General features: G+C 38.9%; 3 protein-coding genes across 7 annotated transcripts; 1 reads left to right on the top strand and 2 right to left on the bottom strand.

Moving 5' to 3' along the window:
- The first annotated feature begins 1,567 nt into the window (after positions 1-1,567).
- Positions 1,568-7,297, top strand: LOC136244292 (uncharacterized). Of its 2 annotated transcripts, XM_066035844.1 has the most exons (12): positions 1,569-1,760; positions 2,265-2,346; positions 2,395-2,485; positions 3,709-3,794; positions 3,848-3,941; positions 4,171-4,250; positions 4,397-4,494; positions 5,310-5,449; positions 5,502-5,567; positions 6,300-6,346; positions 6,761-6,912; positions 6,955-7,297. In XM_066035844.1, exons 1-12 carry the CDS (start codon positions 1,721-1,723, stop codon positions 7,221-7,223), a joined length of 1,245 nt encoding a protein of 414 aa, XP_065891916.1. In that variant the 5' UTR covers positions 1,569-1,720; the 3' UTR covers positions 7,224-7,297. The 2 variants fall into 2 exon arrangements, with proteins under 2 accessions (XP_065891915.1, XP_065891916.1); XM_066035843.1 differs by having other exon boundaries at positions 1,568-1,760; positions 6,761-7,297.
- On the bottom strand, positions 7,197-13,782 carry LOC136244291 (uncharacterized). Of its 4 annotated transcripts, none has more exons than XM_066035837.1 (23): positions 13,459-13,782; positions 12,812-12,842; positions 12,720-12,755; positions 12,514-12,669; positions 12,076-12,153; positions 11,772-12,026; positions 11,550-11,609; positions 11,441-11,494; positions 11,260-11,289; positions 11,054-11,104; positions 10,840-10,896; positions 10,754-10,786; positions 10,650-10,703; positions 10,432-10,491; positions 10,346-10,378; positions 10,159-10,292; positions 10,009-10,106; positions 9,749-9,854; positions 9,579-9,688; positions 9,338-9,530; positions 9,217-9,279; positions 7,366-7,521; positions 7,197-7,306 (listed from the first exon to the last, which is right to left on the bottom strand). In XM_066035837.1, the coding sequence occupies exons 1-23, from the start codon at positions 13,621-13,623 to the stop codon at positions 7,274-7,276; spliced, it is 2,046 nt and encodes a 681-aa protein (XP_065891909.1). In that variant the 5' UTR covers positions 13,624-13,782; the 3' UTR covers positions 7,197-7,273. The 4 variants fall into 4 exon arrangements, with proteins under 4 accessions (XP_065891909.1, XP_065891910.1, XP_065891914.1 ...); XM_066035838.1 differs by having other exon boundaries at positions 10,346-10,375; XM_066035842.1 differs by having other exon boundaries at positions 12,812-12,870; positions 13,459-13,610.
- Positions 13,783-14,802: 1,020 nt separating this feature from the next.
- On the bottom strand, positions 14,803-16,334 carry LOC136244858 (zinc finger protein 862-like). Its single transcript, XM_066036398.1, has 2 exons — positions 14,869-16,334; positions 14,803-14,812 (listed from the first exon to the last, which is right to left on the bottom strand). The coding sequence occupies exons 1-2, from the start codon at positions 16,332-16,334 to the stop codon at positions 14,803-14,805; spliced, it is 1,476 nt and encodes a 491-aa protein (XP_065892470.1).
- Between the last annotated feature and the right edge of the window lie 45 nt (positions 16,335-16,379).

Raw genomic sequence — 16,379 nt, 5'->3', positions numbered from 1 at the left:
TTCTCATCCTCAATATAATCAATTGCTGCCTAAGATTCCTATTGCTTGCTTAACAATACCACACAAGTTTTTTCTTGTGGCTGACCGAATACAGTGCCTTAAGAAGACTTTGCAACTGCCATCATCAGACCTTATTGAAATGGCAAATGTAATAATAGAGGATGGAAGTGACAAGATACGCAATGACGCCAGTTTGGCTGAGGACAGACTGGTATTAAAGTCTAGGAGGTGAGTTAGCTAACTACATAGACTTATGCACGTATCCAAAAAAAATTGTTTCTGTTTTAGAGTGCTATCCAGAGTACAATATAAGGAAAAAATATTGCTCTGACAAAATGGCCAATCAAAACTGAATTTGGTTGGCCATTCAAAGAATTGCATGGTCATAAGGTGGAGGCAACTCTGTGGGTGTGCAAAGCACACCCTGCGCAGTGCGAAGCACAAGCTTTCTAGGGGGGTCTGGGGGCATGCCCCCCCAGGAAAATTTTAGAAATGAAGCACTCTGAGATAGAATATGAGACCATTTTAAACTATTTATAATCATATTTGATGCACACATTTTTACATAATTATTATTTGCATTTTGTCAGTAATTTAACTATGAAGTTTGTATCTATGTGATGTTTTACAAATTTAATTATGTATTGCAATAATTATATTGATAATTTACAATCAGATGTATAGAGTCAGTACTAAGTACTGTCACAATGCAGTGTATAAACTGTTATATACAGGATTTAAATAATAAAATCATGAATGATATTGTTAAAAATTTGAAAAATGATTTAATTTATACAGTTTGCAGTAGAAGTCTGTCACTCTTTAATCATCATCCACATCAATAACTTCAAGGTTAAGACCATGAGATGCAGTTTCTGATGGAGGATCTATCCAGTCATCCCAACAGTCAAGCAGGCTTTTAGAAGCCACAGACTCGCTATCAGACTCGGAGGTAGTGGAATCAGAGTCACAAACAATCACAGAACTAGTAGCAAGAGATGACGAGCTGCAAGAAACAGAGGCAGTTGATCGTGTCTTGTGCTTCTTGTATGGCTTTCTAGCATTCTGATTAGGGCGCCTTGTCTTGTCGTTCCACCATAGATCGATTGCCTCGTTTGGATCAAACTCAGAAAGTGGCAAATTAGCTGAAGAAATACTGAGAAGGTCATCAAGAGTATCATTGGTTAACAAAGATCTTTTTTTGCTCTTAATAACATTCATTTGAGAAAAGACTCTCTCAACCACTCCATTAGACACAGGCAGAGAAAACAGCAGCTCAATTAAATTAAGGACATTGACCCAAGCTGAGGAATCTGGAGAATGAAAAACTCTCCACCAAACAGCTCTATAGTCTAACGTGGACAAAGAAATGTATGTGGTGGCATAGTGCAGTACTGATTCAAACTCTGCATGGATCTCATCCATATCAGTGTTGGCCTTTTCCAAAGGGACTCGGAAATGATCTGCTAGCCTATCAATCGCCCCAAAATCCTCACTCTCATCAACCACCTTTTGCCAACCCTGTGTAGCCAGGACAAAGATGATATCCTATGGTGGCCGAGAAGGGTCAGCCGCTTCGGCAAAGTAAAAGCCGCTGCGGCCCGGTACAAACCGCGTCGGCCTAGTGCAAGCCGCGTCGGCCACGCCATATTGTTATGCTCACGTGACAATCGTTTGCGTATTGGTGAGCTGCAATAAGAAAAGAGCACGCAAACAACGAATGGATCAGGACGAGGATAAAGAATTCTCTATAGATGACGGTAAGCATGACTTGTACGAAAGCATTTTTTACATATATGTATGCTAGTGTATTAACCATGAATAGCCGTTTTCCCATGTTCTCTGGTTGCAGTTGTATTGGGAGTCCATTCTATTCACCACTCGGTGATTTCTCTTCGTGTATCATATACAGTAAGCATAGTATGACCCAGAGCCAGAATTTGATAGTCTTTAATTGCTTAGAATTATTTATTTGGATATATCACGTGAAAGGCTACTCATTATGTAGGATACCGCCCCCTTACAGTGTAACAGGTAGTCTTGCCCCCAGACCATTGACATCAAGGTTTAATATGCCTAAATTTGGTCGGTCTTATTTACTATATAATACCTCGAGTACGTGCAAAATCACAATTTCCCCATAATTAGCGCTGTATGGTAGCTAGCACTGAAAGGATATTGTGAATTACTATAGTCACATACCCCATCATGCACTATAATATTATGTTGCACCAATTAGTTGTTTATGTACATATCTTTTTTAGTTATTGCTGAGTTGTTTTACTCTACAAGACAATACAAAGCTATACTGCAACGCTTAAAACTAATACATGGTATTGACAGAAGGTAAGAGAGTTTTGTGATCTGGTCAATTTCTAATGACACATTCTATAGCATGTCCTGGTTAAAGCGACAACTGAAAAGACTAGGTCTAAAGAGGCGTTCTCCAGACCCTCCTGACGAGACAGTAAAGACACTGATTGAAGTTGGTTATTTGGCTACTTTATATAAAGGCCAGCAAACGTTTGACCTAACAGTGAACCTATACACTGTATAATTTCTGTTATTGAGAAAGTAGACACTAGGGGGGTGGATCCAGGATTTTTTGAAGGGAGAGGTCTTGGAAATTGGTAAAAAATAACCCTTACGACTTCAAACAAGGTGATTCTGCACACCCTGTGCATTGTTTACACAATAATGTTCCTCCGGCATATCATATTGCCATGATGTGCACATCTAGCTAACCAACTGGAAACCTACACTTACACTGATGTTAGTGCAGGTTATTGCCTTACTAAGCTAATGTGGATATAGCTCACTACATGTACAAGCTGTTTGTTTACTGTGGCAGTACTACAAATGGTCAGGTTTTTGTTTGCTCATCTGGCACTCTCCTTTCTGGTTGTACAGAACCCGGAGTGATTTGATTGACTCTTTTCATTTTTGTGAAATTAAATTGATCTTGCAGTGATGCCTTTAGAGTTATTAGAACAGTCATGTGATGTTACAAACTGGTTGATTTGAGAGAATCATCACTAGAGTCCACCATTGCCAAAAGAATATATACATTACAAGCTAATCAGACATCTGTGGCAGATCTATGGGTTTCCACTTATAGTGATTGCGTGTCTTATGCCATTTGTTGAGATTTGAATAATCCGCAGCACTTCAATCTATTTCTAGTTTGAATCCTGACTGTTCTATTAGAGTATTTTTACTTTTCCAAGGGAGCTTCCTCTGTGTTTGACCCTGAGTCACTGTCCCTACACTGCCTGCAGTCATGCAGTATAGGTAGTACAGGACAACATACAGTAATAGGGGCCTGTTGTGCACTCATAAACATACCTTACGGAAGAAAACTTTGGCGGTCAAAAACTTTGACGAATTTAGTGAATGACTTGTGATTCGCCAAAGTTTTTCCCACTGAATTGCTATTGCTATTGTGAGTCCTTATTAGTGTCAGCACATCAAATCACCAAAGTTTTTTCCGCCAAAATACTGATTCGCCAAAGTTTTCTTCCATACCGTAATATAATAATTTCTTGAGGAGGGGTCCCTCTGGACATATACTATTGAGTATTTAGTTATATAGTTGGTCACTGTAGACTGTACAGTAGGTCCATAGGCAAATCCACCAATTCAAGGATTCCTTTATATGATATATTTGTGATAATATGACTACTCATTGTGTTTGTATGTTATACGTAGTCAATAATAAGTTGCTCAAATCAACTTCGAGGATACCGGGCTGTTTGGAGGATTCTATACAGCAAGTACAGGCTGCCTGTTAGGAGGTACAGATTAAATTCCAAAGAGTATCAGTGTAGTATAAAGGGTATCCTTGTAGAGATACAGTTATGAGAATTATGAGACAAATAGATCCTGAAGGTGTTAAACTACGAAAGAAAAGGAGACTTAAGCGTAGATTGTACAATTCCAAAGTAAGCGTGTGGCTAAAATAGGAGTTGAAATGTATGCAATCAAATATTATGCATTGTTTCAATGCTTTTACTGCATTATCTCTACTAATTATTTTGCTTGCCATTATGCATACTCATTAGTGCATCAGATCATTTACAGAGTTTCATAAGTTGTTGCACTTGCAGTGATTTATAGTATGTACACAATGGAACATCTATGCTGTTTAAGATATATCCATACTTGTTATAGGGTCCAAATTACATCTGGCATTTGGACGGATATGACAAATTGAGTCCATATGGACTAACAATTCATGGATGCATCGATGGGTAAATGGAATGTGTAAAGTATTCTCATGAACTTGTACAGTAACTTAAATTTTGTAGTATATACTGCATAAGGGAGTTGATTTTGGTTGTCGTGTGCTGTGCTTATAGGGTGAATTGCCTATAACCTACTCTTAATTATTCTGTAGGTATTCAAGGAAACTGATTTGGTTAAAGCTCTCTCCAACAAATCATGATCCAAAAGTCATTTCTAGGCATTACCTAGAAAGCATTGAAACAATTAAAGGTATCATGTACATGTACTCATATATGTGACCTGGTCTGACAAAACCGGGCTTATCGCCTATTTCAAAGTATTGAGAAAAGACGGTTTGAAGTATTCAAAGTGTTGTAGCTCGCTAAAGGCTGGAGCTATGCCAGTGATAATTTCACACGTTTTACTACATTTTCTTACCTTCTAGAGCATCCATCTCACAAGCACCCAACTATTAAGTTTCCCGTCATTTTAGATAGTTTTTAAACCAAGGTTGACTGTATCAGGCGAGCTCAACTTGGGAGGGCGGGAGGGGGCTGGTGGTGGCACTAAGTTTACTGAAAAAAATTAAATGGCGAGGTGTTGGGATGGACAAGGTCAAATTATGGGCCATTAAGGGCTCAAAACTAGCCAAAAACAGAGGAAATTTACACAACAGCTCATTGTCCAACACCACGTAGCTGCACAGCCACACACAGCCATCTCCTGGTTGATGGGGCTTCATGAAGGCACCAGACCGCTAGTGCAGCTCGCCACAGGACTGGGGAAAAGCAGCCAGAAGAAGCAGACCACTGAATCCTGGCTGACTGTGCTGCTGATATTTGATAGTTCATTCATGTACCTTTGTATTTGTGGCAAAATATCAAACTTCCTGTGATGGGCGATGAGCCTGATATTGTCAGACTGGGTCACATACTTAATGAATGGTGGTACATGATTTTAATCGAAAGGTAACATCACTCAGATTTCCTTTGTATATTATAAATGCCAAATAGTTTTATATGAAAAAACAAAACACAACTATTTATATCATAAAGTATAGCCAACAGCTGTTGTTATTGATATAGGTTGTCCAAGGGTGGTACGTGCTGACCATGGTACTGAAAACTGCCTAGTTGCAAAATGTCACATTGCCTTCCGAATGGATCATGAAGATTGTTTGTCTGGTGCCAGGAGTTTTATATATGGACCTTCAACAGCTAACATTGTGAGTTCTATCCATGGTTTTATGGTTGTTTATATCTTTGTTCATTGTCAAGAGGATAGAGGCATGGTGGTCACAGTTGCGAAGGTTTAAGACCAACTGGTGGATAGATTTATGTAAAGTATGTCCTATATCTGACATGCTGAGCAATAACTCGACTTGCTTCCATTTTTCAAATATAACAACACATTGAAATATGCAGGGTAAAAGTTGTATGTTACAAAAATCTTATGCATGTTTTTTTTTGCTTCAGAAAACAGTAAAATAGACTATACCTTCAGCACGGTGATTGTACAAATTGATTGTTGTACTGTTTCCCATATACTGTAGGATAACAATGAAGTCATAAGATGAAATTTGAGAACAAAATGCATTAAGTTGGGTTTTAGCTCAGCTGATTGGTCACATATTGTATAGTTGGTACTTTATAAATTTTTGAAGGAATGATGTGCTCGTATCATTTATTACATAAAGATTCTAAAATGTTAGCCTATTTTGTTGTGCAACTTGACAATCACACGTACAGGTCATAGGCAGTATCTACCTATAGTTTGTCTACGAAGTTTTGATATCTCCATCCATGGAATAATATGGTACAAATGTAGGTGCAACACATGATCATTCAATGACATATTTATTATGATGAATTGATGATGCAATAAATTCCAGCAACCTCATAATGTAAATAATACGGGCACATTGCCCCATGGATGGTTATTCACATAGGTACTGTGGCTTAAGTAATCTCTTCCTCCGTACATTTGATTTTACTGGTTTTTTGTGCGTTTATCTTTGTGATCTGTATATAGTGTAGTGCATGCATGTATATTCAGGATATCATTGTTTTGCATAGGGACTTCAGTCTGAAGGACTTTATGACCATTCTAACACCATTCACAGGTTAGCTATCCCAAGAAATTTTAAATAAGATTTAACCCTTAAACACACAAAATTTCTGAGATTGCATATTCATGCCAAAATTAACTGCGCATCAAATGAAAGTGGTCCAAAGGTGATAGGAGGGACTGCCCCTGAGGTATATTTTATTTTATAAAGGAATGGGAAAGAGTCTGTGAGCTTTACACGGCACATTTTGGGTGCAGTTTAGTGCTAGGATTTTAATCTTAATACAGTAGAATGACGTAAACTGCATAGCCATAGAAGTTCATTTTAAAAGTTACAAGTCTTCGCTTGAGGACACGCTCTTTGTAAGTAGTACATGTATTTTCAGTATCATGTGGGCTTAAGGGTTAAAGTGTGCATCCCCCCTACAAAAACAATTTCATATGTGAACTGTGTTCTTTGTGATTTCAGATACACACTTGCCTTTTCATTTGCAAATCTGCTGCAGAAAGATCTAGATAGCTTTGCTGCTGATTGGAATTCTCACCCAATCAGAAAAAATAGACGCATTAAATCACCACATGGTTGTCCCGATGATCTATTTGACATGCCAGCATTGCAAGGTATCATATTTGTAGATGTTCTGTCAGCATGTAATTTTACAGGGGTAGAAGATCAATTGCAACCATTTGACACTGATTTATGGGTTACGTGCATGCTGAATGAATCCAGTTCATCTCCCACATTTTATCCAGATGATTTCAAGACATCTGCTACCACCATCTTACAAAGTGCTTTGGGATTGACACATGGTGGAATTACTCATGACAATTGCCGCAACGTTTACCTCACTTTAGTAGAGTTAATAGATGAACTGGTAAATAGAGGTATTACTATATGCTCAATGTTCTCAGCAACTACTTCAGCAATGTAAGCATAAAGTGCAAATATGATGTACTAAAGTGCAAATATCATTTTCAACAATTAAAAGTTTGTTTCTGACCACCATTCCATCACCTTTAACAACAATGGCTGAATAAGTAATTTCCAGTATGCACATGCTATAGGTAACTTACTTGGTCACTCGAACACCTCTTGCTGTGTTTGAGGAGGCACTGTTCAATAATCTTATAGTATAGCTGTAGGAGGTTTGGGGCAATATCATCGGCTGAATCATCAGCTATGGAGCGGTAGCCTTCCAGTGACCTCCTCTCTTCATCATAATGTTCGGTCTGAGTAGGAAATACCCTTGTTACATACTGTATGTGCCGCACATTCTGGAAAAATTGAAATTATTTCCGTCATTATAAACTTTCAAGGCGAAATATTCTCTTGGACAATATTTGTGACCGGATTTTGGAAAATCAGTTCTAATGTCACATTTGACAGTAAAGTATTTATGAGGAACTTATAACTTCACAGTAATATTTTCTATGCCTTGAATTATCAGAAATAATGTGAAATAATTCAGCAGATGCATAGCCTCCGTAACGGCAACCCAATGAATGGTATAATTCTGTCTGTGACATAAGCACTGATTTTTCAAAATCTGGTCACATTTTACTACCACGTTTTTAAACAGATCCTTTTTAAACAGATCATGATTGTGTAAGATGCATTGTTCCATCGGATCAAATTTAAAAGTATATTTGTAGCAAATAATTCTGATACATAGCAAACGATTGCTATGGCTGGAATCTTAGTTAGCAAGGCACCTGCCAATAACGCTTGCAGTGATGTTACAACTCCCACCATCGCACTTATATGGTAAAAGGAGTTTAAACACGCTTTGACGTGGTTATTTCTGCTGGTTATAATCCACTTCATGACACAATGTAAAGTTCTATATTATTAACTTTCATGGTCCAAGCTATTCACAACAATATTTTAACAATGACAGAAATTCTGACCACACACAATTAAGACATAGTATTTAAACAAGTACACAAAAATTGGAATTTTCAACTAGAGTAGGACATGATACTAAAAATCACAGTAAAACAATAAGAAGGGTTATATCCCTACTGTGCTCAAGCTGTGATTTATAGTATTGTGCCCTACTCTAGCTTGTTTCAGTACTTTTTCTCGATCTTACTATGGTCCCTACTCTAGTTGAAAATTCATTTTTTTTGTGTACTTGTTTGTTAACTTTTTATGCAAAATAATTATTATTACTGGTGCACCCACGCATACAGCATTAAATGAAATAAATGGCTATGCGCGTCTCAGATATTGTCTGAAAAGTGAAGTAGCATTATGCTTCGTTGTCAGCTATGCTCCACCCGTTACACAGCATTACGAATCAAGAACTGTTTGAAAAGCACCTCTACATTCTAATCAGCGTGTACGAAAATATGGACTTTTTCCATTGCGAAAGGGAAGCCATCACACGTGCACCATTTAGCTGTCAGCAAAAAATTAATGGGACACAAAGGAGGACACTGGTAAGTCCATGAAGGATGCATTGTATGGACTGCGGTATGCCAAAAGGCACCTCTCAGGCTGAAGCGACGTCAAACAGTGAAAAAATCAAGTCCATAGCATTAGCCATTATCGAGTTATGCTTGTCTGAAGGCACCAGGAAGTCAGTAGAAAATTATGTTTAATAAATAATGTTTAAAATTCTGTATCAACTTGGTGAAAGGATCTAAAGGGTTGTTTGGGCTTAGCTTCAACTAACCAATACTGACTTATCATTGTTTGGGAAAAACGAGGCTGGTTTTCGGGTGATTCTTATTCGTGGGCCACGCCTACTCCTGTGTGGTCCCTACTATGAACCACTATCGTGGTTCATGATAACAAAGCCCTAAGCAGATGACTGTACAGATGCGTGCATGTGCATGGCATAAACAGACATACCCAAGCACTGCATATTAAATTTACTAGAATTCTAATACATTCAAGCAGCACATGTGTATCTAGCATACCAATTTCGGGTCATCTCTCTTCTTGTCATGCGCCACTTTCTTTGTAAATAACTCCAAAGCTACCTGCATGAATTCATTGCTTAACTATACACAAACAATCTTTAATTGCAAGTTTTCATACCACTCCATAGCTGTACATGTCAGTTTTCACTGATACATGTGCATATTCTGTTTCTGGAGCTGTGTACCCTGCTGATCTGGACACCATGGGTACGGTGATCACGGATCTTCCAGCTATCAACTGGGGGATTTCCTGTGAGAATCCAAAGTCTCCCAGTTTTGCACGGAGGTTTTCATCAAGTAAGATGTTGCGCCTACCAAACAAGGAATTTTAAATGCAGCAATATACCACCTGTACAAACAGTTTTATATCTCCATGCATGATGGGTGGTGTGGCCGAATGAAGCCATGCTAACCCACGGCAAATGTCTATTAAAATCTTTGACTTTAGCCTCCAGGTTAATGAAGGTTTCTACAAAGCAAAATAGAAATACAAAATTGTAAGATGTAGACCTTAATGCACCATGTGTACCTTAAACAACCGTTGATGAAGACTTCCTTGCTCCATAAACTCGTAAATCAGCATAGGTGGCTTTGAGCAATAACCCATCAACTCAACAAGATTCTTGTGACGACATCTAATTAAACAAAGGCATATAATGATGACAATATTGTATTTACATAATGCTGTGATTAGGGTCGACCACACTTTCAGTATTTTGATAATATGTGCAACCTTGTAAAGTATTCTAATTTACTGAATGGATCTCCCCCCCCCCCTGACCATTATACCTTGTAAGTGCCCATGCCTCACAGTTTAGCTGTCCACCAGTTGTAAACTTTTCTGGGATATGCATTCCCAATTGAGCAGCATGAGCTACAGCTATAGTCTGTGTGAGATGTTAGTACGCATAATAAGGTACATGTACTCCATCTACTTACATCGGTGAATTTCTTGATGGCAACTTTAGTTCCCTTCATGGTGCCGAGGTAGACATGGCCAAAGCCTCCCTCCCCCAATTTGGTTGAAAAGCCTTGTGATGCTTGTACAATGTCCTCTTCAGAGAATTCTGGTACTAAATAGGGACTATAGTAACACACGACCAAGCAAATCAAACACATACAGTACCATAAATAGGTAAATCGTTAGTTCCATTGGCTGCTTTTGTAAAGAAGTATATGTTACATACATACCAAGTACGTAGTTTGCCCCACCTTTGTCACCGCTTTGTTCTGGTGCAGCTGGATTCAAGTTTCCCTCCGTAATCGCCACACCTGCACATGTAAGACCGAGAAAACAATCCAAGAGAGCATAAAAATAATGTATTTATACAGTCCAAATGCTATGTAGTAGGGTTTAAAATAGGCTTAGTTTCAAGTATACATAGCTGCCAATATGACCTAGCATACTAGAGTCAGGCATATGTACATACTAGCATCTTCACTATGATCTGTCATAAGGTTGCTCCCCAATAAAACATCCTGATCTATGTGGTAGAGTATACTAAACATCAGTCAGCAGTATTGAAATACATACCACCAGAGTTAGCAACAGGTACTAGATCTTTACCTATACAAGAAACCGTACCATAAATTTACCTGCGAATGAAAGACAATTCATACTTCGAGTATCATTACGTGGCGGTTGATTACTGCGAAACTGAGGGAGCACAGGTAGATCTGCATATAATTAAAAATCATACCGTAAGGTACAGAGTGGTCACATAAAAAAAAAAGGGTTGGGGTAAACAAATCCATATTGCTTATGAAGCATGCAGTTTTCCACTGTGTTGCAATGCAAGTACATCCCAAAGGGTTTCTCAGACCAGTAACCTACCTATGGTGTCATCAGAAGCTGCACCCGACAAATGTCTTTCTCCAGAGCATTCTAACGTTTAAAAAAAAATGTTACGGTAGATGGTTATTCAAAAGTCAAAATGAATTCACTGTTGATTGTGCCTTCTACTTATTCCTCAGAATGGTAGCAGAAACTGCCTTAATATTATACCACTTTCAATGCATGTCAGTATATGCAAAACTCACTTTTACGTTGACTTTGGAAACTGCATGGGCCTGGATAAATACATAAGTATTTAAATCTAAAATGAAGTAGGATCTATACAATGAAAAGTAGTGAAACAAAAAGTTGAATGATGGTATCACAGTATAACTAGGTGGATAACATACTGTTTGATACAGATGCAATTAGAGTGCGTCAATTTACCATTATTTGCAATCACTGAATGTTTTGTCACAGTCTCTTCTACATACTCGATACCTATAAAACAGCATAGATTCATTGCTGTAAAACCAAAGAATGAACATGTATTTACCCTTAAACCTTTTCTTAGGCTGAGATATGACTGACGGTTCTGAATCACTATCTACAGTACCTATTATAGAAAGCATATAAACAGTGTACAAGTTGAAAGCTAGAAAAAACATCAAGTATAAAGGACAAAAAGGCATGATATTGATCATGACGCGTGGATTTTATGTACGGTGAATACCCAAAGCTTTCTATTCAGTAAAGCATGGTACTTTAAACAGCTTACTTGCATCTACAATAACTCGAATAATCTTCCCAACTACCACATCTGAGTTACACAAGGCTTTACACTGATACAAGCCTCCTTTATTGATGTACACCACAGGTGATGAAGGAAAATGCTGTGTACTGTCTCTTTCCCCAATGATTTCCCATTGGTAAGTGCAAATGCCATGAAGCGAAGCAATGCAATACAAGATCAGTGGCTGCTTCATGCTATGCACAGTGATAGCCGTAGGACTCTGCCACATAATCTTTAATTCTAAATAATTGGCAAAATATTCATGTTGTTTAACAATGCACCTTATTACCACTTGTTGCATCCTTGACTACATAGCCAGCGAAGTTGCACTGTGCATCATTCAGGGGCGACAACAGTTGAGAATTGTCTAAAAACAGCAATCCTGGATGTCAGCAATTGCTTATGAATAATACATACTGTTATTAGATTGTTACACACAGAATGCTACTGTTATGATTGTTACACACAGAATGCAATAAGGAAATGTAACGCTTCCATGATATCGTTACACTTGGGACATGCGGTGCACAAAACTGTACCTTACATAACAATCATAAGAATTCAACTTCTACAAGTTTATGTGCATACATGTATGCAATACATGCAGTGTTGTTTTATAAAGGAATTAGGGAGAGCCTATATAGAGCTTAGTAGCAAACTAAATTGGGAATGTAATTCTGAAATCCTTGTACTGAAAACAACAGCTACATAATACATTCATACATACTTAGGGAAATAGAGTACACTTGATATCCATCCTCTTCAGGATGGTACACTCCCAGTTGTGTGAAATCCTTTCCCAATATACAGCGCCAAATGTATTGCCTTGTCACATGGCTTCTGACTGAGTGTGGCCGTGCACGTGATGGTTGAAAATACTCAACTACAGGAAGAATTGTATGTATGCACATGTACACTAAAATGTAACTACACCTCTTAATGAAAACCAGCTCTCTTCGATATCGTATCCTTTGGAAAGACAGATTATATGCAAATACATACTACTAAGTAGTGTTTATGTTTACCTGTGCGCTTAGGAGACAGGACAGACGTTTCCTGTAAGCAGCAGATATAAAACTGATAGCTATTAAACAAACACCAAAATCAACAAGTCTATGGTACCATTCATGCAAGTGACTATCAGATCCGTTGTTTATTGGAGTATGGGTTGTACATATGTGAGCATATAATAGTGGAGATAGATGTATTACAGGATCTTGTAGCATGTAAATTTGATGTCATTTTTTCATGGGTTACCACAATCATAGGTAAATCTCATAGGTATACAATACCAATAACAAGGCAACAACTAGTTAGGTTGCTTGAATATGTGCAGCATCACTGGTTTAACATTGCATATCTTGTGTACATACACTTCACATATTTATTAATGTTTCTCATGAATGGGAATGTGTTTCTTGTGTATTGGTGGACATCATGTATGCCCACCCATCAAAAATTTTGTAGTTACACCACTATAATCAGTGGCTAAACACAAAGCCATGTGGACTATCAACACTAGCTGTGATTACATGAATACATAGAAGTAACAAAAAATACTCTACAAGCTTATCCTCCACAGAGTATAACATCGTAGTTCAACACTATCCCTCACACATTACATACTCTTGCTATAAGTATAGTCATGTTATTATAAAACACAACATTATACCTCATTACTTGTGTCTTCATCAGTTGGGTCTTCGTCAATACAGCCAACTCCAATTTTTAGACTGTTCGCAGATTTTTTTATCATTAATAAATAACTCCCAATTGTCCATGGCTTTTCCTTCCCCTTCACAGTTACATTTTCAGATAATATTCTGGCCCCATTCATCTTAAACAAAGCCAGCTTCTGTCCTCGTTGTACACTAACCCTACAGCTCCTAGCAGCCTTCAACGCAAAGGCATCATATCCCTCTGTCTTCTTTGTCTGCACTTCAACATAAGGACTTTTCTTACGACTAAACACTCCAGGTCGTCCTTCTTACATAGCACAAACAGTAATCTATATTACCGAAATTCTCTATGTATTTAAACAATTGTCACAACTAGTCATACCAGCACAGTGTCATCTTGATTCTTTGTTGAACTGTCATTGGCAGATCCACGAGACTTCATGGATTTCTGCAAACTGTTAGCCCTTTCAAGTAAACCTGCACATGGTATTTGAAATTTTGTTTACTACTATGCGTACTGCACTAGATAATTTTCAGGCCCATAACCAGGGGGGTTCAAGTGGTTTGGACGAACCCCCGTTTGTAGGCTGCGGGACCGGCGGAGGAAAATTTAAATATTCAGTCACTCTAATAGAACATTCGGCACACTGTGACGATTCAACAGTAAATCACTGATTATTATAAGTTAAGTACTTTGATAGTACACATATAACGACCTTGAATTGTTGTTCAACAGTGTAGTGACTGTCCTAAAAAAATTGAGACCTTTTTTTGGCCTTGACTTGACATTAGAGCAGAAATCTTGAGCTGCCTCACTATTATGATCACCTTCTGGGAATATAGAACCCCCTCTGAGAAATCCTGGCTACAGGCCTGATTTTATAGGAGATAAGTAACATACACATATGTAAGCTATACAACTATGCACAGACACCTTGGATTTGCTCTTCGTTTTCTTCCTCAGGTTCATGGTCGCGTGGCTGGTCCTGGGACTTGTGTCCGCGTGTCACTGTTTTATTGCTGGCTTCCGAGCTGGCTTCCAGAACTTTGGAGCTATCTAAAAAAAATTCTCCTATGTTCCGTAACAGGGAACTAGGGCATTTATCGCTAAGGTTCAATTGCATTACCGAACACGTGTTAGGATTTTCATTGCATTACCAAACACGTGTTCAGGTTCACGTGCACTTTAAAATTAGACTCGTCTAACACGTGACTCGTAGGCCGACGCGGCTTTCACTAGGCCGACGCGGCTTGTAACGGCCGAAGCGGCTTTTACTGTGCCGAAGCGGCTTTCACTGTGCCGAAGCGGCTGACACTTCTCGGCCACCGTAATATCCCTAAGCAGATCTAGATCAGTCCACATAAGCCTGGACTTGATGCAGTCGCTGACCTTAGAACAGTACAAACTAGCATGTCTCATAAAGTAGGATCTGGCTGCATCAAACTGCTTTAATGTTTGGGCCTGGTACATTATGCTATCACCATCTGCAGTACACTTACTAATGGTTGATGCAAATGTTGGCCACTGATCTACAGGTACAGAATTCAATTTCTCAATCTCTTTAATAGAGCGCAACAAGCTAGACAGAGCTGCAAGGATATCTAAGTGGTCATACTGCATTACTTTTGACAAAATAACACAGGGAGAAAGGACATCCACAAATACAGCACATCCTAATATGTACTTGGCATTTACCCACTTGTTGTAATAGCCTTTCAGTTTAGATCTGTCGACACTTTTGACAGAAGAGTCTTCTGACAAGGCTGCTAGATGACTGGTATAAGCTGCATATTTGGAAAGTATCCTTTTCATCGCATTCCACTTATGAGCCACCCAACGTGAGCCGCTTGCTCTAATGGGCTTCATACCACCATCTTCAGGGTCTAAGGCTAAACACTGTGTTAACTCTGAACAAATTTCCTTAAGCTCTCGACACTTCTTTGGGGAATTTTCATAAATCAAGTATAGCCTTAGCAGCATATCATCTACTAGGTCAAATGCAGTACACTTTAAGGCATCCCTAACAGCTAACTCTAGCCTATGAGCCATGCACCATGACCAAAACACCCAAGGGAGCTGTCTCTCCACCAGTCCCTTCAACCCAGCACCAGCAACATTAACTGCTGCTCCATCAGTTCCCACCCCAACTAGTGCACTGCATTCTTCCACGGTGATATCTTGAATGCCCATGATCTTCTGCATTGCATCCTGAAGAAGATCAAAAAGGCCTTGTGCTGTAGTCGAGGATGGCCGGCTAATGCTAAAGTAACTTATTGTTGTGCTTACCTTTTCATCTGCGTCTTCTGGGTTGAACCACACAGCCATAATCAACTCATTCTCTATGTTGCCACTATCAGTAGAACCATCTAAAAGAACGGAAAAGAACTTACATTTCTTCAGTTGGCCTATAACTTTCATGCGTTGTGCTTCTGTAATATAGTGTGTAAAGTCTTTTGAAGCTGTCTCAGTTGTGTAGGCCCTCCCAACATTGACTCCATGGTGTGTCTCCAATTCACAGATACCAGGATACTTACGAAAAGGTAGCTTTTCCTTGGCAATATAATAACTAATGTCGAACTTGACACGTAGCCTAGCCCTTTCTTCATCTCCCAGGGTATTCAAAGCAACAACTATGGGTGCATTAGCAGAGCTACTTACGCCTTGTGCTCTCTGGATTTCCTGATGAAGTAGCATCATTGCATGAACGTGCTGCTCGCTGTGGGCGTGGTCACGGATGTTGCTTGTGCGAATAGACTCGGCCCCAGTAATCCATCGATCGCTAAAATTCCTCTTACCTACAATTCTTGCTTGAAATTTCTTGCAGATAGTCGAGGGGTCCGTCACGGGCTGGAATCCCGTACAAGTCATTTGGAATCCCTCGGAATCTCGCACAAAATCTGGAATCTTGCCTTG

Source organism: Dysidea avara, chromosome 14 (genome assembly GCF_963678975.1).
Source record: "Dysidea avara chromosome 14, odDysAvar1.4, whole genome shotgun sequence".
Taxonomy (NCBI): Eukaryota; Metazoa; Porifera; class Demospongiae; order Dictyoceratida; family Dysideidae; genus Dysidea; species Dysidea avara.
Note: the sequence above shows the minus strand (reverse complement) of the source record. Positions and strands in the feature narration are given on the sequence as shown.

Excerpts from the sequence above, each read along its gene's own strand:
- LOC136244292 (XM_066035843.1), top strand. The coding sequence starts at position 1,721 with ATGGATCAGGACGAGGATAAAGAATTCTCTATAGATGACG. Across the intron at positions 4,251-4,396 it reads ATTCATGGATGCATCGATGG|GTATTCAAGGAAACTGATTT; the intron begins GTAAATGGAATG and ends ATTATTCTGTAG. Across the intron at positions 5,450-5,501 it reads GACCTTCAACAGCTAACATT|AGGATAGAGGCATGGTGGTC; the intron begins GTGAGTTCTATC and ends TTCATTGTCAAG.
- LOC136244291 (XM_066035837.1), bottom strand. The coding sequence starts at position 13,623 with ATGAATGGGGCCAGAATATTATCTGAAAATGTAACTGTGAAGGGGAAG. Across the intron at positions 10,897-11,053 it reads AGCTTCTGATGACACCATAG|ATCTACCTGTGCTCCCTCAG; the intron begins GTAGGTTACTGG and ends AATTATATGCAG. Across the intron at positions 10,704-10,753 it reads ACCTGTTGCTAACTCTGGTG|ATCAGGATGTTTTATTGGGG; the intron begins GTATGTATTTCA and ends TCTACCACATAG.
- LOC136244858 (XM_066036398.1), bottom strand. The coding sequence starts at position 16,334 with ATGACTTGTACGGGATTCCAGCCCGTGACGGACCCCTCGACTATCTGC.